This window comes from Dermacentor albipictus, chromosome 1 (assembly GCF_038994185.2).
Source record: "Dermacentor albipictus isolate Rhodes 1998 colony chromosome 1, USDA_Dalb.pri_finalv2, whole genome shotgun sequence".
Lineage (NCBI taxonomy): Eukaryota > Metazoa > Arthropoda > Arachnida > Ixodida > Ixodidae > Dermacentor > Dermacentor albipictus.
Genome location: NC_091821.1, coordinates 41,519,100 through 41,543,168, shown reverse-complemented (window position 1 = coordinate 41,543,168; position 24,069 = coordinate 41,519,100). Strand labels below are relative to the sequence as shown.

The 24,069-nt window shown below is 44.5% G+C and overlaps 1 protein-coding gene across 4 annotated transcripts in view; it reads right to left on the bottom strand.

Annotated features, from left to right (window-relative positions):
• Positions 1-24,069, bottom strand: part of drosha (ribonuclease 3 drosha) — a 213,848-nt gene that overhangs the window by 141,262 nt on the left and 48,517 nt on the right. For 3 of the 4 annotated variants that reach the window (XM_065438063.2, XM_065438088.2, XM_065438077.2), the window contains exons 12-14: positions 20,981-21,117; positions 19,175-19,332; positions 12,088-12,216 (exon numbers count right to left, since the gene is read on the bottom strand). In XM_065438063.2, the coding sequence (XP_065294135.1) occupies positions 12,088-12,216; positions 19,175-19,332; positions 20,981-21,117 (424 nt within the window). The remainder of the gene's footprint in view (positions 1-12,087; positions 12,217-19,174; positions 19,333-20,980; positions 21,118-24,069) is intronic. The other variant, XM_065438068.2, reaches the window with a different exon arrangement.

The following is a 24,069-nucleotide window of genomic DNA, read 5'->3' as shown; positions in this document are numbered from 1 at the left end:
CACCAGGCTAAACAGTGGTTCAACAACTAAAATAAAGGCTAGTATGCTTCGCATCCTGGGCTTAACCTTACCTAAGCCACAGCCATTTTTTCCAGTCTTTTCATCCAATTCGCTGTCTCTCTTTCTCTCACTTTCTTTTTGACAACTCCTAGTTGTCTATTTCAATTACTCTGTACTTGGTTGCCAACTTTCTTGACTTCTTCCTACATTGTGTCGATACTTTTCAGGTATAGGTACTTGTGTACTTAAGCCATCCATTTATTTTGATCCATGTTCTGCAGTCTTTCTTTAAACCTAATCTTGCTTTGTGCTCCTCTGAATTCAAAAGAGGCCTGACCCATGTCACCCTGCACTGCCTCATTTGTGGTTTTACCGTGAGCTCCTAAAGCCAACCGGCCTACCAATCTTTGGTTAACTTCCAACCCCAAAAAGATACTCGATTTTCAGCATAGAATAGCATTTGCGAACATTAGGATTGGTACTAGTACTCCTTTCCAGATTCCGCGCACCACATTATATTCATTGTGACCCCATATCATGTAAGCCACATGATTAATTCAGCTAACCAAATTCTTGGTTGCTTTCGCCGTAATCTCCTCATGGCACAACCACCCGTGAAATCAGTTTCCTATAAAACTTCGGGCAACCAAGACTTGAATATGCATGTGCTATCTTTGACCCTTACCAAACTAATCTCACTAAAGCCCTTGAATCTGTTCAGAACCATGCTGCTAGATTTATTCTTTCAGATTACTAATATCACACTAGCGTTTCATCCCTAAAATCTGAACTAGACCTATCGCCTCTTGCCTCTCGTCGTCGCATCTCTCACCTATGCTTCTATCACAGGTTCTTTTATTCTATATCTCGTGACAGCCAGCTGGTCCAGCTGGCTCATCGTGTTCGTCGAACAGGCCATCCGAACTCGGTAATCCCGCCACAAGCCCGCACCACTACGTTCCTGCAGTCATTCTTCGTCCGAACTGCCCGAGACCGGAACGGCCTTCCCAGACAAACTGCATTCATCCGCGATACAGCGCGCTTTAGATCTGCCATCGAGTGTTCAGACTCATCTTTCTAATTTCATCATCATCATTCCCGCCTTTTACGTGCCCATCCCTCGTGTAATGTCCTATTGCACCCTTCAGGTATAAATAAATAAAATAAAAATAAAGTGCTCCATGTTTTATTATTGCTGAATTCCGCTTCACCTTTATTTTCACATGATCTTATTGGATGCTTGAGTAAGTCTTTCCTTCGTTTGTGTATACGTCGAAATAGTTTTATTGCTTGACTATGGATATGACTTGCTGTTGAAATGACACCACATAATTACTCGTCTCTTCATTAAAGGTAATAATTCCCGATTTGTATGGGCTAAACTACAGGCTTAGATTTGTTGCTGCATTGACACAGATATTCCCAAGTGTCTGTAAATCTCTCTTATTGTCTGCTAGTAGCACTATGGCGTCCGCATACATTAGTCCAGGGAGCTCCTGTTGCACCATTTGTCCTTCACACATCTAGGATAAACCAAACCCTAATTCAATGTTTTCCAGTTGTCTTTCTATGCCCTTAACATAAAGTATGAACAACAACGAAGACACAGAACATCCTTGCCTCAGTCCTTGGTGAATTTTCGCCACTTCATTACAGCTGAGGCCTTCCTTTTTGATGAACAGGTTGCTACCGACACAGTCATAGTGAGGAAATGCAACCATTGAAATAGTACTAGAATGTCCTTGTCGGGTCGCAAATTGTGTCCCACACTTTACCTCACTTTTTCGTTTACTAAAGCTCTGTTGTTGGTAATACTGAAACCTTAGACATTTTCAATCATTAATCTATCACGTTAGTGGGACTTAATATTTGCCTTTAGTATCCCTTTAAGAAATGTATACAAACCATGGCAGTGTTTTACGACTGGATAGGGAAGCTGTTCCCAGAGTTGGGGAAGGTCAGCACCTGACTCACCAGATACGCGATCACAGCTCCAAGACTCCCCAAAGAGCAAGTAGCTTGTCAAGCTGACGAAATTTAGCCAAGGTAACCAATAATCTAATGAAGCATGCTTAGAAACAGCTGCAGTACAAGCTGCCCCTAGCCTCCATCGACCAAGTGGAAAGGACGTTGTAATCCATGCAGCAGCAAGCTTGGTCACACCTCAGAACTGCAGTCAAGGCTATTTGCTGCTGCAGCTACCGTCACACTCCCACTGAATGAGGCAGCATACTGTTGACCACTGCACCCAGCAGCAATACAACCGTTGTACCACCAGGACAAATTAGGAAGGCCTACTAAGCTTCAACAAGACACTCCCTCACCAGAACAGGAATTGGCCTCCCTGGTGCAGTATTCAGCCATTCCCTCCCAAATGACTCACTCAATTACCAAATGGCCCTCAGTCCCCAGCAGCTGCGGAGCACCTGACCAAGGCGGCGGTCAGACCTGTAACGTGGCAGAGGGTGCTAAGAATCTCTGGGTCTGGACAAGCCACTAATGGAAACTGACCCTTGCAACGTTTAACACCCGAACCCTCTCAAGTGAGGCTAGCTTAGCAGGACTCTTTGAGGAACTATCAGACATTGTTTGCGATATCATTGGCCTTAGTGAGATTAAAAGAACCGGTGAGGCTTATACAGTACTGACTAACGGCCATGTCCTCTGCTATAGAGGTCTCCCAGGTAAGAAGCAATACAGGGTAGGATTCCCAATCCATAAAGGCATAGCGGGCAACATTGACGAATTCTACAGCATTAATGAGAGGGTAGCTGTAGTTGTAATCAAACTTAATAAGAGGTATAAATTAATGGTAGTACAAGCCTACCCTCCAACATCCAGTCACGACGAAGAGGTAGTAGATCAGTTTTACGAAGACGTGGAATTAGCCATAAAAAAAGCGCAAACTCAGTATACTGTAGTAATGGGCGACTTCAATGCAAAAGTGGGGAAAAAAGCAGGCTGGTGAACAAGCAATTGGCAACTACGGCGTCGATTCTAGGAACGCTAGAGGAGAGATGCTGGTAGAATTTGCAGAAAGAAATAAGCTTCGAATAATGAACACCTTTTTCAGGAAGTGTAGCAACAGAAAGTGGACCTGGAAAAGCCCTAATGGTGAAACAAGAAATGAAATTGACTTCATATATTCTGCCGATCCCAGCATAGTGCAGAATGTAAAAGTGATAGGTAGGGTAAAGTGCAGTGATCACAGGTTGGCGAGGGCTAGGATTCACCTTAATTTGAAGAGAGAAAGAGCAAAACTGGTCAAGAAGAAACAGATCAACCTAGTGGCAGTAAGGGTAAAAGCAGACAAATTCAGGCTGGTACTTGTAAACAAATATGCAGCCTTACAACAGAGAGATAAAGAAGACATAGAGGTAATGAATGAAACCATAACTACACTGGCTTCGGAAGCAGCAATTGAAGTGGGAGGTAAGGCACCAAGGCAACCAGTAGGTAAACTCTCTCAAGTAACAAAGGACCTAATAAAGAAACGACAAAGAGGGGAAAGTGTCTAACTTAAGAGATAAGATAGAATTTGCAGAACTGTCAAAACTGATCAACAACGAGAAAATAAGGGATATTCGAAATTATAGCGTGAGGAAGACTGAGAAAGCAGCAAAGAATAGACACAGCCTGAAATCAGTGAGAACGAAACTTGGCATAGGACAAACCAAGATGTATGCACTGAAAGATAAGCACGGTAATATCATCAGCATTTTCGAAGATATAGTAAAAGCAGCGGAAGAATTCTAAACTGACCTGTAAAGTATCCAGAGGAGCCACAACACCTCCATTCGAAGCAGTAATGAACAGGTTGCAAAGACTCCTTCTATAACTAGTGATGAAGTTAGAAGGCCCTTGCAAGACATGAAACAGGGAAAAGTGGCAGGAAAAGATGGAATAACACTCGATTTAATCAAAGATGGAGGAGACATAATGCTTGAAAAACTGGCGGCTCTCTACCCGAAGTGTCCATCGACTTCAAGGGTCCCAGAGAACTGGAAGAATGCAAACACTGCACTAATCCACAAAAAGGGAGATGTTAAATAATTGAAAAATTATAGGCCAATTAGCTCACTTTGAGTATTATATAAAATATTCACCAAGATAATTTCCAATAGAATAAGAACAACATTGGGCTTTAGTCAACCAAGGGAACAGGCTGGCTTCAGGAAGGGATACTCTACACTGGATCACATCCATGTCATTAATCACATTATCGAAAACCGCAGAGTACAATAAGCCTCTCTATATGGCTTTCATAGATTACGCAAAGGCATTTGATTCAGTAGAGATACCAACAGTCATAGAGGCATTACGTAATCAAGAAGTACAGACCGCTTACATAAATACCTTGGAAATATATATACAGAGATTCCACAGCCACCTTAATTCTACACAAGAACAGCAGGAAGATACCTATAAAAAAAGGGGTCGGACAGGGAGACACAATCTCTCCAATGCTATTCACTGCGTGCTTGGAAGAAGTATTCAAGCTATTAAACTGAGAAGGCTTAAGAGTAAGGATCGACGGCGAATATCTCAGCAACATTCGGTATGCCAATGACATTGTTCTATTCAGCAACAATGCAGACGAGTTACAACAAATGACTGAGAACCTTAACAGAGAGAGTGTAAGAGTGGGGTTGAAGATTAATATGCAGAAGACAAAGATAATGATGAATAGCCAGGCAAAGGAACAAGAGTTCAAGATCACCAGTCAGCCTTTAGTCTGTGAAGGAGTATGTTTACCTAGGTCAATTAGTCACAGGGAACCCTGTTTATGAGAAGGAAATTCATAGAAGAATAAAAAGGGGTTGGATCGCATACGGCAGACATTGTCAGCTCCTGACTGGAAGCTAACCATCATCATTGAAAAGGAAGGTGTATAATCAGTGCATTTTACCAGTGCTGACTTATGGGGCAGAGACTTAGAGATTGACAAAGAAGCTTGAGAAAAAGTTAAGGACCACGCAAAGAGTGATGGAACGAAGATTGCTAGGCATAACATTAAGAGATAGAAAGAGAGGGGTTTGGATCAGAGAGCAAACGGGTATAGACTATATTCTAATTGACATCAAGAGAAAAAAATGGTGCTGGGCAGGTCATGTAATGCGCAGGTTAGATAACAGATGGACCATTAGTGTTACAGAATGGGTACCAACAGAAGGGAAATTCGCGGGCGCTAGTTGAAATGGGTTGGCGCAGGGCAGGGGTAATTGGAGATCGCAGGGAGAGGCCTTCGTCCTGCAGTGGACATAAAACAGGCTGCTGCTGATGATGATGGTGTCCCAGCGTCTATGTTGGAGCACTGCAGGCAGTAGCTACAGCTAGCCGAAAGAAGCCTTTTCTAGAAGTGTGGGTTGGGCAAACAATGATCCAGGCACTGCCGGATACTGACCTAAGTGCGAGTTTGCTTGGACTGCCAGCAACAATGGCAGAAGTGTTATGTGCCAAGCAAAAGCAACAAATGCAGTGTCTTCACCAGGCAAAAGATCAGTCCTAATTGAACATGTCACCAGTGTAAATGTAGTGGGGAGCCAGCAGCTGAAACCGATGCCCCTGTGAGCGTCATGATACAGTAAATGCTCATTAACTTTAACTCTGATATTTTGAAATATAGGTTACGTTGAAATTTTTTCACCCTTATTGTGTTTTTCACCCCTTATCTTGAAATTTTTTTTGCACTGGACTCCCGGTATCTCAAAATCTCAACAGGGAAAATACTAGGAAAAAGACACCACCCAATGGCACCCATACTTGGCGTGCAGCAGAGATATCGCCAAAAAGTAATAATAGGGTTGTGCCGCCACGGCAAGTTTCGATTAATGACGTCAACGAAAATTGGCAAATGCCTTGTTGTAGTGCTTAGACTCTAAAGAAAGTTTACACCCTTTGGTATGCGTCTTATCCCCAAGCAAAATTCGTTATCTGCCTTGCTTACGTTTTCTCTCTTGAAAACCCTGCACTTGCTACTTTCGTATAAAGAATGCTACACCACACTAATAACACATATGTAGTTCGTGACTTGGAAGTACTGGGTGTGCGGTGTTAAAGAAAGGAAAGGCAAGCAAGATAGATTACAATTATTGTTTAACAAGCTCCAAAAGGTGCAAACTTTTTTTGCAGTGTAGTTGTGACAGATCGCAGAATCTTCTGCAAAATGTCAATCTCAGTGAAGAGTAGCACTTTGCACCACACTGACCAAGGTCATGTGAGACAGAACCACCAGCACCAAACTGTTGCTAATTATACATGACTTCTTCCAAACTTCGCAGTGCATCTGGGATTGTTCAGGCCTGTTATTAATACCTTTCGTTCCGCTGCGTGCAGGTTGCCTAGGCAAAAAGGTGTGATTGCTTGCATTCGCTTTTCATAAAGCAGCAGTGAGTGAGGCACTGAGCTCGCTAACTGAGCCAAGTCAGGGCCCTTGCTTCATGCTTCCGTGATGCTGAGGCATAAACAGCACATCACTTGTGGGCGTCTGCTAAAGGCATTGCACTGCTAAGTTGCACTCTTCCACAGTTCAGTTTCTATTTTTCTAAGTGAAATTGTCCGGTATGCATTACGCTGCAGAAATTAGCAGTGCCAACTTTTTGCATGTTTGGAACTGGTTATGAACTGCTCGGATTACTGGCTTTGTATAGCATTAGGATAAGTCATCTGACTCAGTGCGAAGAATGCAGTCTTGGCACAGTGCCAGGTTATGCCGTCGCCTGGAGGTTCCGATGTGTCTAGTGCCAATGCATGTGAAAGTGATTGATCAAGAATTTTACTGGCGTTACTTAGGAAAGGCTCCACGTAGTTTATGCATGGCCAGTGGGCTACTTTCCAATTTCACTTTTCTTGAAACATCACTTATTTCAAAATTTGTAACACTTTTTACAGCTTCAAATTAATGGGGTTTTATTGTAGGAGGATGCGCCATCAGCAATTGCTCAGTGGCCACTGGTGACTGCTCCTTCTTTTTTTTCTTTACAGAAAACTAACAGCAGGGTAACGATACTGTGGATTCGGTTGCATACTACATGTTGCCTACCTAACTGTGAAGAATTTTTGGTGTTTCCTCGAGGGATAACCATTCATTATTTTCACTGATCACAAGTCTCTCACTACATCCTTCACATCCACCCACACTACTAACAGTGAACGTGAAATTTGTCACCTAAAATTCCTATCTGAGTTCACAACTAATATTGAGCATGTAAAAGGTGCAGACAACATTTCTGCTGACACTTTCAGCTGCATCTGCAAACTTGGAAACTCTTAACTTCACACTCCAGTGGCTCGCAGATCTACAAGAACGAGACCTCCACGCTCTCCTGTAGTTGCATTCCTCGTCTCTCTATCAGAAGAAAGCATGCTTTCCGGACCTCGACATCCACATTGTCCGTGACATAAATATGGATCCCAGCTGTCACCATCCTTATATGCCTCCACCATTGCACTGTCCACGCATCCCGTCCGATGTCCATGCATCACAACATCTAGTCATTGACTGTTTCGTTGGGCCAGGCATGAATGACATTCACAATTGGGCACACTCATGTCTGGCTTGCCAACAGTGCAAAATATCTTGACAGTATTCTCAAGGTATTGCTACAAAATATCATGGCACACTTCATTGTTGCAGTTCACTGTTGCTGATGCGTGTCTTGCTTCCATTCATGTCAATGTTGTCACATTGTAGTAACGGTGAAGAACACAGTAATGAAAACTGCGAGTCACGAAAGTAACTCTTTAGTGGGCGAACCTGTGCTGAGGGAAAACGGGCAAAAGTCAAGCACAATGATAGCAGCGAACACAATTGACGATAATAAAAAAAAAACCCTAATCAGCAGGTCAAGTGCGTCGGCTTTTATACATGACTCGTCGAAGATTGCAGCATTATCGCTGGTGCTTGTGTGCCTTCCGGAAAGTACTACCCAGTTTACGTCGCACATATAATCAGATTACACAAGTTTCGGTGACAACAGACAATGGATAGAATCATCTATAACATTCGCGAAGCTTCCGATACATGCAGGCATGTCCTGCACCAAGCAATAACGTTCACCATTTGTTAGGTGGTGAAAAGTGGTCACCGGAGAAAGATAAACAGGTACACCTTTCAATATGATAAGTCTTTTTGAAGTATTGCAGAGGAGCCAACTTGAACCCCTATATTGAACAGCGTCAACGTTCAGCAGGGCAAGCACACTTCAGTAGAAGACATGGACCCACACATTACAAGAGTCTTCAAGATTTTAGCACAGTCTTCCCAATGAGGCATGGATTTAGCACTCTTGCCCAGCATCAGAGAGTGCAGAGATAGTTTGCCATTTAGATGCAAGCTCCACGCAGTCAACGCTAAAAAATAGATAATCATAGACTGCATCAACGACCTATTAGAACAGGGTCTTAAGGTGGACAGTCAGTGGACAGCCAGTGGACAAGTGCCCCTATGTGGCCAAATAAATCGGAATGCTGCCACCTTGAACTTGACTATGAACCCTTAAATGCATGCACCAATGTACCCATCCTATGCCTTGTATGGATTGGATGTTAGCACAACTCGGTCAAGCAAAATGGTTCTCAAGTTTTAAAATCTCTCCCAAGTGTTCTTCCAGATTACGATTCTTGATGAGGACCTCACTGTTACTCTTGCGGTGGCCACGCCACCTCTGACAACAAGTGGTCCATGTTACAATGCCGAAAGTAAGCATTTATTTTTCACTCATGAATTTAAAGGCAAAAATGGACGGGAAGGGCAGGAGTAAGGCAACAAAGGAAAGAGTGGTGCATGCACGCTCCACGCTTGGGTTTATCACTGGGAGCACATGCGCTGCAACACTCACAAAGACTGCCTTCAGCAGGCACCAGGACACATTTGAATTCACTAGAATGTCCTTCAGTGTAGCAAAAAGATTATCCCCATTTCAGACCTTGATGGACAAAGTCCCAAGTGGAATCAGAGTGCCGAACGTAATCAATTGCAAATTTGCAATGAAATTTTTTGAGTATGTTTTGGTGTACTCTGAAACATTTGAGAGCTGTTTTGTACACATGCGGGAGGTGCTGAAATACATTTGTAGCAGAGGCCTTACAAGTAGCCATCAGTCATTCATCCTAAAGAGGTATTCATATAGGAAAGAAATCCTGCCTCTCAGTGCAGGGAAAGCACATAACGTGAAGTCACGCTTTTGCAAGATGGCATGCTGCTACTGTACATACCTGGAGAAAAGGGCTTTCAACCTAGAAGAGCAAATGCACTTGCCAGAGGACGTAGCAGGATTTCATGTTACTGCATGGCAAGCTTGACCAAACTGCTGCTCAAGAGCGCAGCAGTCATTTTGCAATCCCTTTGTTGTTGCGGTTGCCAAGAACCAGGTAAAATTTTAAAGGTGCATTCCACGTGCGGTCATTGTGATGGCAAAATTAAGTAACAATGCCACTCTATGGGGCTCCCAACCTCAAGTTTGCTGCCAGATGCAAGCACTACTCCTACCCCTAGGGGAGAGCCGCATCACGATCGGCCAGTGCACTGGCGCAGCCAGGTGCTTGTGATCAAGCTTTTGCAAATGTGCTCCTCGTCTCGCCTTTGTTTCCCAATAGCTGTAGCAGCCACACGACAGCAAGAGTAGCCAAGGAGGTCAGTATTGTTGCATTGCGAACTGCCACAACAGTGACAAGAACACCTGGGACCTGCAGTTGCCTGACAAGTTCTACAGATTCCTGGGTAAATGGTATGACAAGGAACACAAGGAGGCATGGATAACCACTGTCCGCTGAATCAAGTAAGTTGGATTGTCAAAGTTTGCTGTTTTCCTAATGGCTTACAATTATATGCGGTAATGTTGCTTCGCCTTGCAGCTCAGTCATGACAGTTTGCTCGTGACGACACGAATATTGTTCCTCAAAAGAGGTGTGCAGGAACTACACGAGGGGCAGAATCAGCAAAACTGCCCTCAGAATACTCAGCGGAGCCACCTCCGCCGAGAAGGAAAAGCCCAGGCACAAACTAATCTGGATCCCGGGTCACGTAGGCATAGGGGGGAACGAAAGGGCAGACAGCCTAGCTTGAGGCGAAGCATTCCGAGCAGGGCGGTCGAATGTCCCAGAGACCCACCTACAGGCTTGCGAGGGGGGATACGCAAAGACCCTGAATTTACATAGAGGAACTAGAATTAGATATCCGCCACCACACAGAGACCTCACAAAGGAGGAAGCGACCAGCTGGCGCAGACTACAAACAAACTCCTTCCCCAACTTACACGTGCTCAATAAAATGTTTCCGACACAATACAGGGCCACCTGCCCTTGGTGCAGTGCCACACCTACACTCTACCACATCACCTGGGAGTGTGAATGCAACAAAGCATTCCACAAACACGAACACCCGAGTGCGGAGTAATGGGAGAGTCGGCTCACCAGCAGTGAGCTCACGGCCCAAAGGGCCCTAGTGCAGCACGCGAGCGATGCAGCACGACTCAGTGGAGCATTGGAATAGGGGCCCACCCTTGCTGAAGAGAAGTCTCAAGTCGCCAGCGCCAAGAAGATGAAGACGACGGAGACTTCGTAACCGCGAAACTCTTGAAAGGCTCAATAAAAGTTTTCACTCACTCACTCACTCCAGCTCTGACATGCTTTGAGTGGTGCGTTGAGCGCTGGATGATTTGCACATGCGACACACATTGTGCTTTTTCGTGTTCGCTTGACAGCGCGCGGGGGTTGTTTGGACATGCATCTTGATCGGTAACAGTTCTGTAGTAGCAGGTTGCAAGCAATTCAGCACTTTAGCACAGGTGTATGAAAAGGTAGCCCATTTGTCAAAAGAATGCGGACCATACTGTGTGAAATCTTGAAGAGGCAAGTTGTGTTGCGAGAAGGGCAGCACTGGTTTGAATCACTTTGGCCTTCGGTCGTTCTTTAATACCGGTGCAACACGGGCACTTTTATTCATGATCAAGCCTCATCTTGCTCAAATTTCTCGATTGCGTTCAAGAACGATTGCAGCTACATGGTCCAACAATCCGGATTGAGTAGACAGAGCTCACTCAGCATAACAGTGCAGGCGACAACCCACGATCACGATCAACTGGATCCAGATCATACAAAATTGTGATTGAAAGTGTCCATGTAGAAGCACTCGATCAGGCTCGGACTCGATCAATCCAAAGTGACTGTGTGACAGAGGTATGAATTCGTCATGGGTTTCGGGACCTCGAAGACATCACAGTCATGTCACGCAACACGATGATAAAAGCAAGCATCTCTCTTGGTACTTCCGAGGCTACTTTGCGAGTGAGTTTCTTTGTGCTTTTTTTTAGTCTTTGACGAATCCTTTGCCTCTTCGTTTTTGTTTTTAATGTGTCATGATATCGCATCAGACCGCAAATCACTGCACCTGCACAAAGCTGCCGCTGCTGCCAGCGCTCAGCGTGGTGCTCAGCTGAGACTCCGAGCCTCAGTGTTCCATTTAATATTAGACCCTAGTTACACGCAAGAGCCCCCTCGATTGACTGCCCAACGCAGTAAAAGTTTGCCATGTGAAAGCGAACAAGCGCGACTTACTTGACCCTGCCAACAAAGCAGTGGTACACACTTGTCTCCTCTTTTTTGCCCTACATGCCCGGCAATAAGTGGAGTTTCACGGGCGAGTATCGGTTCTTAGTGTTTTTGAACCTGTTGTGGCACTGAATGGCAGGCTTGTGCAAATAAATGCACAGGAGACACAACCTCGCAGTCCGTATTCCTATACACAACACACCGACGTGACCGAGCACACTGGATTTATTTGCTCTCACGAGCAGCGCCTCCCAGCAGTGCCTGTGACGCCACTTGGTCAGGTTGGGGAACCTATGAAGTGCGTGTGTTGTCATCATCAGCAAGTGATCTAGTGTGATATAAGCTGCCAAAACCTGATAACACTCACCTTCTACCCTGATTACCTCATTCAGGTAAGCAAGGGAGGTCTACGTGGAATTCTCCGTGGTGACCGATGTCACGTTGCTCCTCCTGTATCCCTCTCAAAGATGTCCCCCTTAATGGTCCCACCTTTGAAGCAATGGCATGTACACTCCAAAAGCAGTGTCACAGCCTCACCTTTTGAGCCTCATCTCTTGAAGCTTGACTTCCTTCTGGAGTAGCTTGTGCCGGTCAGTGTAAAGCACTTTGGGCTTGTTGGCAAGCAGATGGCGAAACTTTACGTAGTCTCGCCACGCCTTCTGGTACCTGGAAGGTTGGTACACAGACACCGTAAATATACAGTTGATTTTCGTGAAATTGACTCCAGTTAATTCGATCCCAACTCAAGGTCTCAGCCATGCCCAAGAATTTCCATGGGTAAAAGCTTGTTTTTCAATCATGATATTCATCCTTGCAGGATAATTTGACTGGTAAGTACAATAAACCTGCAATACCTCTGACAGCATTTCCCATCAGATGGGCTGTTGGGGCATTGAATGGGGAATGTAGTTGTTGCTGCCAAGATAACGTTATTGAAGAAGTGGAATGGGAGGATTCAATGAAATTTTATATTAAACTTGAATTGAAAGAAAGGGAATCAGTTTTTCATGGCGTGCTCACAATGCAGCCACTGTATTTTCTTTCACTTGAAGTGAAAAGTTCAATCGGATGAAGTGCGATAAAAAAAATCACACGACGGTTACAAGTATGTAACGTAAATGGTTAAGCGTTACCTGTGGTGTTAACTGTAGACTTCTTATATCAATGTCGCTTCACTTCTGCTTGAGCGACTCGAACAGATAAGTCCCCTCGCTTACGTCGCCTTGCTACTGCCTCCATGGCACGCAAGGAAAAACTATTTTGTCAGGCTAGGTGTTGTCGCTCCCAATCTCAAGCTCACCGAATTGTTTGGGGGTCATTAAAGAGTTTTAGTTTAGGAGATGCAAGGCATTGGGGCCCCTAGCGCTTGGGTGCGTTTGCGTTCGGGTATGCAAGCAGAAACTTGCTATTGGCGGCGAGGAGTTACAAAATCGCCATCTGTCGAAAGCGCCTCCCTTGCATAGTATGAGGGATCACGCGGCGCGCTCCTCATAGGTTTCGCTTACGCCGCTCAATAAAAACACCAAGCGGCACCCCTTGGACATTTATGTAGGTACTCGCAAAACGAGGGAAGTTTTTGACTGTCGATATAATAGTCTTGGGCAAACTGAAAGCACGAAATCGTTTACAGATGCTATCTCTTTACTGAATAGGTACAGTGAATGCCACTGCACGCGGTCGCCGCGACGGAGTCTCCCGAACCGGCTTCTTGCGTGAAAGGTAGCCAAACGCTGAGAGTAAACTAAGTGAAATACGTTCTTACAGTGGGCTGTCTGTATAACGAAATGGGGCATAACAGAATGAAGCCTCAATCCAGCGATCGCACGGGTTCACAGCGACCGACTGCGTGTCTGCATGCATGTCTGCGCACAATGATTTGCTTTCGCCATGAGTGCGTTTTCGCACCATGCCGTGAGCTTTAGGCCGCAGCACATGAGCATTTGACAGTACATTTGCAACCATTGTTGCGTGGACGCTATCAGAACTGTTCAAAAATAATTCCGTTATTGAGACTTCGACGCCTAGCTACGGTGACTGTGATGTGCCATCGCGACGATTCTATCTTTTTTGTCTTCTAAATTCTTGAACATTTCAATATTATTTCTCAAGTTGCGTCGCACTGTATGTTTATCGGTCTTCTCAGCATGCGATTTCCCTCTGCTTCTTTTTAGTAATCCAGTGCATTAATTCATAACACAAACATGACCATATGCCGTGCCCTTTTTTAATGTGCGTCTTACTGCTTCCTTTCCGTTTCAGTGAACTTGCCAGTATCTAGCAACAAGTTCATACACCAAACCGTCATGACATTACCTGGGCAGTGGGCATGGGCGAGTTTCTCAATGCGCGTTTTTTGCTAGTCACCGAACATCGCACAGTCCCGGCGCCGTAGCAGAAATGTTCCTCGCGTCTGTGCTTGCTGCATACCTGAGTTGTAGCCAATGGCTGTCTGCAGGTTCTAAGTTTCGCCAGCCAAGCTTCATGCAGCTCCTTGCCCTGCGGCTTTGTGTGAATAAGGCTGACACCAGGCTCCGTTGCGTACGTCCAGCACTGCTGCACCGAGCAGTAGCCTACCATGCTGCACGCCTTCAAAGGCCGCCACTACCTTTTATAATACTTTCAAATGTTGTCAAGCAGACACCAAAGGCGGTAAAGCCTCATCATTTAATCAGAACCGCAGCGCAGGTGGGACTTTGAACTTTCGTTTTCAGCTCGCTTCAGCGCTTCCGAAGCAGCTGACGCGGCCGCTGTGTCGACGTGATCTCTCATGCCACGTCACGCCGACGGTAGCGCTAGCTTTTCTAGTGGCGGAGCTCACCCCCGATGTTTGCGGCCCCAAACGCAAGCCGCACTGAGGTCGCATGCGCTCACAGTGCCTGATCATTGCTGTGTTATAATTTTTTAAAATATGAAATCAAGCATATGAAGTAAAGTACATTAAACTATTTTTATTAAAAGCAGTTAATATATATAAAAACGATGTCTGTCAACACTAGGCAAACGATTTATGAGATTATCTATGCGCCTAAGTTACGACTGAGGCCGAGCTGAAGCAATCCAAACATATGTTTGGTAAACTGTAGTTGGGCGTCTCGTGCAGCATAATTTGTTGTGGGCAGTGTTTTGTTTCTTTAGAGCCTCCTGCAAATTTTGACATGCCGCCGTTGCGGCGACAGCGTGCCGGTGTGCTCGGCAACCAGCTTCCATTGCAGATTCTTTACCGCATAGGCTGTGAAGTGCACATGTGCACACGTCTTTGCCGGCGCAGCCATGTTCTCTGTTTGTGTGGAGGGATGGGTGGCTTGTGTCGGCTGGTCTCGGCTTCTTGTAAGTTCTCGTGCACCACTCAGAGTCACGTGGGTAATGTGATCTCTTAGGGGCAGCGATGTTTTCGACCGCCCCAACAACCCAAGGACGCAAGTAGACGTAGCGGTCCGCGCATGCGCAGTACTGTCGCCCCTATAGTTCTTGCGTATGCAAGCTACTTGTGCCCCCTCAACTAACACTATCTATTGAGGTACCGCTTCTTCTATGGCATTTCGGTGTAAAGAAAAAAGTGAGGCATGACTGTGCCACGGCAAAACTTCCATGATACCACAGGCGTAATTGGCGACTTCTGAGGGCGACACCATCTGGTGCTGTTGCAGAGAACCAAGCTTTGTGTCACATGACTGAACTCTCCTCTCTCATTAGTGGAAGCGTACGTGGAATCACATGCACTTGCACCAACAGAAGCACCTTCTATTCGTACAGACATACAACGATCTTGCCGCACTGCCAAGGTCTGTGCTGTGGAAGGTGGTAGCAATGCAAAACTGAGGAATGAGCTAAGAAAAGCTAATGCTTTAGAAGTACGCCAAAAGGTAGGAAAGAAAGGTTGGGAGGCTGCAGGGCAGGCAGGGCTAGCTTGGCAAATTAGCTTATTTGGGAATCACTTGCCATGTTTATCATGCGATTCATTTTTGTTTTCATACTGTCCCCATGCAGTTAAAGGATACGTTCAAATTTGTGAAGTGTAACAAGATGGACATTTCAGGCTCCACAAAGCGATGTTATAATGGAGAAGAATTTGTGTGAAACAATGATGCACAGAACATACATGACAATATTTATCTGCGCAAAAGCAGCAATCCTTCAAGATGTTGCTAAGACATGAGAGCAGGTTATATAAAAAAAAAAGATTCCGAGGTTTTACGTGTCAAAACTGTGATTTGATTATGAGGCACACTGTACTGAGGGACTTTAATTTTGGCCACCTGGGGTTCTTTAACGAGCACCCATGCATGGTGAACGGGAGTTTTTGCATTTATCTTCCATCGAAATTCGGCCACCGTGGCCGGTATTTGATCCCGTGCCGTCGGGGTTAGTAGCACAATGCCATAGCCATTAAGCCACATTATCAAACTGTATGGCTTAACAAAGAGCACCCTTGCAAGTTTTTGGTGCCAACAAGGAGGAGCTCTCCTAAGCTCACCTGAAGGAAAAGTTCCACCGTGACAAAAGCTTAGGAGAACTTCAGCGCACCTTGCTTCAGGAAAGCTGCACTGCACTAGATCCATAAAGTTGTGTTGATCAAGGTGCCTTCCCATGCTTCATCAGCAGCTTGTGTGTGATGATGGTCATTTGCCAAGCTTAATTACAGGGAACCGCAACGCAAGTGCTTATATAGCAGCCATGCCTAGAGTGCCATAGTAAAGTTTACATGCAAGCCATGCTACTTCTTCCTGGAATTGAGTCACATGCAAGGACATGTCACCGGGATGCACCTCAATTAGTCAACCCTTGAAAGTTCCTGGGCATCCTCTCCCTCAAGCTCTGAACTGCTGAGACACCGTGGCACCTGGCTCATCATGGCAGATGCTTCACGGGCCTTCCATGAGTTGTTACATGGGACCTTAGCTCCAATTACTTCTTGCACTCGGTGGACTGCTACCCAGTTAGCCTAGCACAGAGGCTTATTGGGTCCCACAAGCTGTGACTGTTGCACTGTGATGTATCTTGAGTTAATAAACCCACATTTGCAGTGATTTCATTCTGAAGTATTCACTGCACCATGTTCGAAAGTCGGTAAGCTCCGCTGTATCAGCTTTTGTGTGCTTCAGAGTGGAGGAGCATTGTGCCCTTGCCTGACTTGCTTGATGAGAAAGCCTCACGAAAACCCATTTTTGGCATGACAGCAGAGCAGGCCCTATGATGGCCTTTGTTCCTGCTAGACCCCTTGGCTTATTGTTTTTATTGTCCTACGACACAGACAGTATTGAGAGCACGAGGTACGTTGGCCTTAGCAACCCTCTGCTTATGGCCACCGGGAGCGATCCTTTCATTAGAGCATGGTTTTGTGATGTTGACTGTACAGATGTGTGCCCTAGTTCGAGCCATGCCGGTTATGGGTTCTTTCATCTATTTGAGATGCTTGTGGAGCAGGTGCCTTCTAGCCCCCCGACACATCTTCATTCACTGGTCTTCCATGTCCCGAGTGCAATTGAGTGCCCAACAAGGGTCATCAGAGCCACCCTGCTTCGCTGTTGGGTAATAACATGCTTGCTGACTTGGCTTTCTCCTGAGCATCATTCATTGTGCTATGTGCCGTGTCTGAGTCACTGCACCCTGCCGCAGCTGCATGTTCATTCACAAGCATCCCTCTGCCCTGAGTACAGCCAGTGTTCCCCTGCCGCATTAGCACTGTTGGTGTGGGTATGCTCGCTGGCATATTTTTGTCCTGAACGTTGTTCTCTGTGCTGTGGGCCGCATCGGAGCCTCCCTGCTCTGCTGTTGCTGGTTCGTTTCTGCGGCTTTCCCTGCACTGAGCACAGCCACCACACACTGCTGGTAGCATTAACTCACTTGCTCGCATCTCCCTGACCCGAGTGCCTTGAGCAAACAAATGCACAGCGTCAGAGCCACCTTGCACTGCTGAGGTGCAAGCTCACTGGCTGCCTTGTCTCTGCTCCAAGCGCAGTTTGAGACACCTTGCCTCGGTGTTAGCACAGAACCCCTCCTTCTCCTTGTCCCGAGCATAGCTCGTAGAACATGCAAAGCCCTCACTATCCCGCTCAGCAAACAACAGACAATTTTAGCAAAGTGTCGCTTACACTACAGTCCACTCACATCTCACATGCTCAGGTGGCTGTAGAAAACTGTATTCAACTTGGTGGTACAATGGCAAGCAGCAAGCACAATAACACACATTTACTAACACCGTAGATCACAAGCCAGAGGTCTCTGGTATGCAGACTTGTAGCGGCCAAGGCGTTTGCCAGGACCGTAGGATCAACGAAGGTAGGCAACGACAAAGTAGGAGCAAGACATTTTCCTGGGGTCCTTTCTTCGTCATAGCTGTCAGTCTTCTACCCCGGCACTTGCTAGGTTGTGCCGCTTTTCATGCTTTTGCTTAGTCCAATTGGTATGGGGCTGTGTGCCCTCATGACAGTCTATGTCATGCATCAACAGTTAGTTCCAGTCGCAACACATAAATACCCAAGCAGGTGGATGGGGAAACGGCACCGCGGTAACTCAATTGGTTAGAGCATCGCACGTGTAATGCAAAGACGTGGGATCGTTCTCCACCTGCGGCAAGTTGTTTTTTCATCCACTTTCATTTCCATTAATTTATCGTTTCTTTAATTCAATTAGTAAGTACAAATAATTTCCCTTCTGTTGTCCTTGGTGCCTTTGTTGGCTCCTCATGATACCTTAAGAAATGTCACTTTGGCTGTCGGAGCTAGAACTGTGATAAGTATGAAGCAGCAAAATTATTTTCACCTTAAGTACAAATGATAAACCAGCAATAGCATCCCATGAGTAGCAGTAATAGTGTCCATAGCTAAAGTAAGGCAGCTATGAATGCTACATGATGGCAACTATAGTACAATCAAAATATTAAAAAAATTCCGTGCTATGCCCCAACCCCTGAATGTCATGGGGTAATGCCTTGATGCCGTCTCATTTTTACTTCCTTGCTTCAAATGTAACATGAATACGTTTTATAACATATGTGTAGTCAGAGCAGGCTATGTCACATAATTATTGCCTAAACCTCTGAGATATGTAGAAAGTCTAATTCACAAGTTATTAAACTTGCACTGCTGAAAAAGAAGTTGAATTTTGCAATATTTCCTACTGAAAGTGAAACAGCAACATATTGAAAGATTCGTGAACATTGTCATGTTGTAGTGATGGTGAACAACCACAGGGGCAAAGCGCAAGTCATGAACCTAACTGTTCATTGGCCGAACCTACGCACAGCAAAACAAGTAAAACTCAGTACATGATAGCAGCGAACACACTCGTCAATCATTGAAATCTGGTCTGCAGCGCAGATGTATTGGCTATTTATATTTGACTCATCGAACGTACCAGTGTAATAGTTCTAGAATGTACAACACTATTCATGTCGTGCGTGTAATCTGATTACAATAGGTTCGACGACAACACACACAACGGGTAGTATCAGCTAAAAGAAATGAGATTTCTGATACATAAAGGCACGTCCTGCGCCGAGCGATAACATTTAACATTTGTTAGCCAGTGAAAAGCGATCAACAGAAAAAGATAAGCAAGTACATGTATCAATATTACTGTCTTTGCAGTTCTGTGTTCATTTGACATAAGAATGAGTACCTACATGGGATTTCCAGCATAACTGAGCTGTGGTGGTCGGATGCCGAAGTGCACGATCTCTGGAAACACAGTGCCTTCTTCATTGCACAACTCTCGATCCAGCTGATCCACGCGAAGAGCACATGGCTTCATTCCGGGATTTACAACAATCATGCCCTTAACCTGCAAGAAGCATGTACAGTACAGGCATTCGTAAATGCATTTATACAGGCATATGTGCTTGTTCACCACACTTGGTCCCTCCCTTTACTACTTCGTTTTGCAGCATTTTGATTTAGCTGAAGTGGCTAGCCATACAGACACCCACCCCCCCATTAAGAAAGTCTTGGCTTCGTGGCCTGGCAGAATAGTTTTTCGTGGTTACAATTTACTCTACATATTTACTAATGCTGGGTCCGAACGTTCACACAGGGTGCGAACGTTCTGTGCAAACTTGTGTGAAATTCAGTGCGAACATTCTGCATCCCTTCACATACTGGGCTAGGCAGAAGACCTAGCCCAGTAGGTGAAAGGATGGGCCAATCTTTGGTGTGCATCCTTCAGAAAACTAGGTGCTCAACAATTTCTTCAACAGCATATGCCTGATACACTGACAACTGTCTTGCGAGGAGGGTACCAAAATGGCAGAAAACAATTGCTCATATGTGTCGAATACTGCTGGCAGTTCCGTCTTCGTGTTTGGGTTCACAATCTGAGTATAGTATGAGAATATTACTCATAGTTATACTATAAATTGTGAAGAATGTTTTGCTTTATGGCATAAGTCCCCTTTTCTGCAACAGCAGCATGGTATGCTTATAAGCTGTGAATGACTTCACACAGCCTCTCATCTACAATGTCAAGCATACAGTCGACGTCCATGCAAAAGCTGTCGCAGGTACGTCATTTCATCCACTTAGCAGTGCCTGAAGACTCATGGTGAGGAGATGGTACACATCATGCAAAAAGTAGAGTCAGCTTCTAGTTCTTAATTTATTAAGAGGAACTCATTACAATTTTTCTTTAGGAAATTCAACTTCACAAGCAGGTTCTTTGAGAAAGTTGTTGCCACGAGGAATGCTTTCCCCACTCCCACCTTTTTCGGCAAATTTAGTCAGGGCATGGTCACGTGATCACAATCAAGGGCCCCAAAATACATAGATGTTTGAACAAATCCAGATCGTCAATTTTTATTAGCAAGTGTTTATTCGGACTTTATTAAATTAATTAGAAAATGCAGAACCATATTTATATCTTAGCAGCTTGAATACACCTGGCTCATATTTGGACTTGCTTTGTCTAACAGCATATTAGATAGCAGCCTTTCAGACCTTGTTTGTGAACAAGTGTTGGCTCCACACTACTCCATATACACAAGGAGTAGACAAACTGTAGGCCACATGTCCATATTGAGCTTACAGCTGACTGCTTGGTCATGCAGTAATTCTTAATCTCAATTCTGCCTTCACAATACTATACTGACTCTTACAGAACTAACCCCTTAGTCAGCAACACCTGTGCCTGGTGTGGCTAGAGAACAAAATGGTTTATTTTATTTTTGCGCATCCATAAAGGTGACTATTCCAAAAGATGTATATGCATTTAAAGATACAGTTTGTAGTTTGAAATGCCAAACAACTGACAGAAAGGAAGCATACAGGTAATAATTTTCGTGATTTCTCACTTAATGCATGTTGAAATGGAATGCACAAGTTATGACATAGTAATAAGCTCTCCTCTTTTTTTTTTTTTTGAAGCATTCATGATTTTAACTAATCCTCTGCTGAAAACACAGCCCTTCACCCACAGAATCCCCAAAGGTAAATGGTACCTGGTCAGCATATGCCTGCCACTTGCTTTGGGACGTCTCATAGAGGTGGGGAAGCTCCTCAGCTGACACCAGGGGCACATTCTTGGTTAGAAGGTAGTTCAGCACAACATTCAGTGACAGCAACTCCTTTCCATTGTCTGGATGGTAGCAATGGTGGCAAAGGACACCCATGTTGAATAATGTGAATGGAAACTTACTCTTGCAACTTTTAGCACGCAAACTCTTTCGAGTGAGGCAAACTTAGCAGGACTATGAGGAACTATCAGGCATTGTTTGGGATATCTTTGGCCTTAGTGAGGTTAGAAGAACTGGTGAGGCTTATACAGTGCTGACTAACGGCCACAACCTCTCCTATAGAGGACTCCCCAATAGGAAGTTATAAGGGGTAGCATTCTTAATACATAAGGACATAGTGGGCAACATCGACGGATTCTACAGCATTAATGAGAGGGTATTAGAGAGGGAAGCCTACGCTCCAACCTTCAGTCATGATGATGAAGTAGATCAGTTTTATGAAGACGTGGAATTAGCCATGAGAAAAGCGCAAACTCAGTATACCATAGTAATGGGCAACTTCAATGCAAAAGTGGGGGAAAAGCAGGCTGGTGAACAAGCAATTGGCAACTATGGCGTCGGCTCTAGAAATACAAGAGGAGAGATGTTGGTAGAATTTGCAGAAAGGAATAAGCTACGAATAATGAACACTTTCTTCAGAAAGCGTAGCAACAGAAAGTGGATCTGAAAAAGCCCTAATGGTGAAACAAGGAATGAAATTCAATTTTATACTTTCTGCTCATCACAGCATAGCACAGGATGTAGTAGTGTTAGGTAGGATAAAGTGCAGTGATCATAGATCAGTGAGCTCTAGGATTCACCTGAATTTCAAGAAAGGAAGAGTAAAATTGGTCAAGAAGAAACAGGCCAACCTAGATGCAGTAAGGAAGTGGACCAATTCAGGCTAGTACTCGCAAACAAATATGCAGCCTTAGAACAGTAAGATGTAGATGACATAGAAGTAATAAATGAAACTGTGACTAGGCTGCTTTTAAAAGCAGCACCTGAACTGGGAGGCAATGGACCAAGGCAACCAGCAGGTAAGCTCTCCCAAGCAACGAAGGACCTAATACAGAAATGTCAAAGAATGAAACAGTCCAACTTGAGAGATCAGATGGAATTCGCGGATTTGTCAAAACTGATAAATAAGGAGAAAATAAAGGATATTCAAAATTAAAATGCAAGGAAGACTGAAAAAGCAGTAATAAATGGACGCAGCATGAAATCATTGAGAAGAAAACTTGGCATAGGACAAACCAAGATGTATGCACTGAAGGACAAGCAGGGCAATATTATCAGCAATTTTAGATATAGTAAAAGTAACAGAAGAATTTTATACTGTCCTGTACAATACTCAGAGCAGCCAGGACACCTCCTTTGAAAGTAGTAATGAACAGGTTACAAAGGCTCCTTCTATAACATGCGATGAAGTTAGAAGTGTCTTAGAAGACATGAAACACGGAAAGGTGACAGGTGAAGATAGAATAACAGTCGATTTAATCAGATGGAGGAGACATCATGTTTCAAAAGCTGGTGGCCCTTTATACGAAATGTCTCATAACTTCAAGGGTCCCAGAGAACTGGAAGAATTCCAACATTATACTAATCCACAAAAAGGGAGACGTTAAAGAATTGAAAAATTATAGGCCCATTAGATTACTCCCAGTACTATATAAAGTATTCACCAAGATAATTTCAAATAGAATAAGGGCAACACTGGACTTTAGTCAACCAAGGGAACAGGCTGGCTTCAGGAAGGGATACTCTACAATGGATCCAATCCATGTCATTAATCAGGTAATCGAGAAATCCGCAGAGTACAATCAGCCTATCTATATAGCTTTCATAGATTACGAAAAGGCATTTGATTCAGTAGAGATAGAAGCAGTCACAGAGGTATTACGTAATCAAGGAGTACAGACCGCTTACGTAAATATCTACAGAGATTCCACAGCTACCTTGATTCTCCACAAGAACATAAAGTAGTTCCCGCCAACCGCCGGCAGGAGGCTGACACCTCTGCCAGAAGTAGAAAGATACCTATAAAGAAAGGAGTCAAGCAAGGAGACACAATATCTCTAATGTTATTCACTGCATGCTAGGAAGAAGTATTCAAGCTGTTACACTGGGAAGGCTTAGGAGTAAGGATTGACGGCAAATATCTCAGCAACCTTCGGTTTGCCAATGACATTGTTCTATTCAGCAACACTGCAGATGAGTTACAACAAATTATTGAGGACCTTAACAGAGAGAGAGTATAAGAGTGGGGTTGAAGATTAATATGCAGAAGACAAAGATAATTATGAATAGCCGGACAAGGGAACAAGAGTTCAGGATCTCTAGTCAGCCTCTAGAGTCTCTGTAGAGTCAGCCTCTGTGAAGGAGTATGTTTACCTAGGTCAATTACTCACAGGGGACCCTGACCATGAGAAGGAAATTTACAGAAGAATAAAATTGGGTGGGGGCGCATACGGCAGACATACTGAGATCCTTACTGGAAACTTACCATAATCACTAAAAAGAAAGGCGTACAATCAATGCATTCTACCGGTGCTAACACATGGGACAGAAACTTGGAGACTGACAAAGAAGCTCAAGAACAAGTTAAGGGCCACACAAGGAGTGATGAAACAAACATTGATAGAAGTAATGTTAAGAGACAGGAAGAGAGCAGTTTGGGTCAGAGAGCCAACGGGCATAGCTGATATTCTAAGCGACATTAAGAGAAAGAAATGGAGCTGGGCAGGTCATGTAATGCGTAGGTTAGATAACCGGTGGACTGTTAGGGTTGCAGAATGGGTGCTGAGAGAAGTAAGTGAAACGTAGTTGAGGACGGCAAAGACTAGGTGGGGTGATGAAATTAAAAAATTTGCAGGTGCAATCAGTTGGCGTAGAACAGGGGCAATTGGAGATCAGAGGGAGAGGCCTTCGTCCTGCAGTGGACTTAAAATAGGTTGATGATGATGAATCCTTCCTATGTTTTGTATTTGTCTTCATCATTTCAACCCACTACCATTGTTTTAAAATGGGTCTCA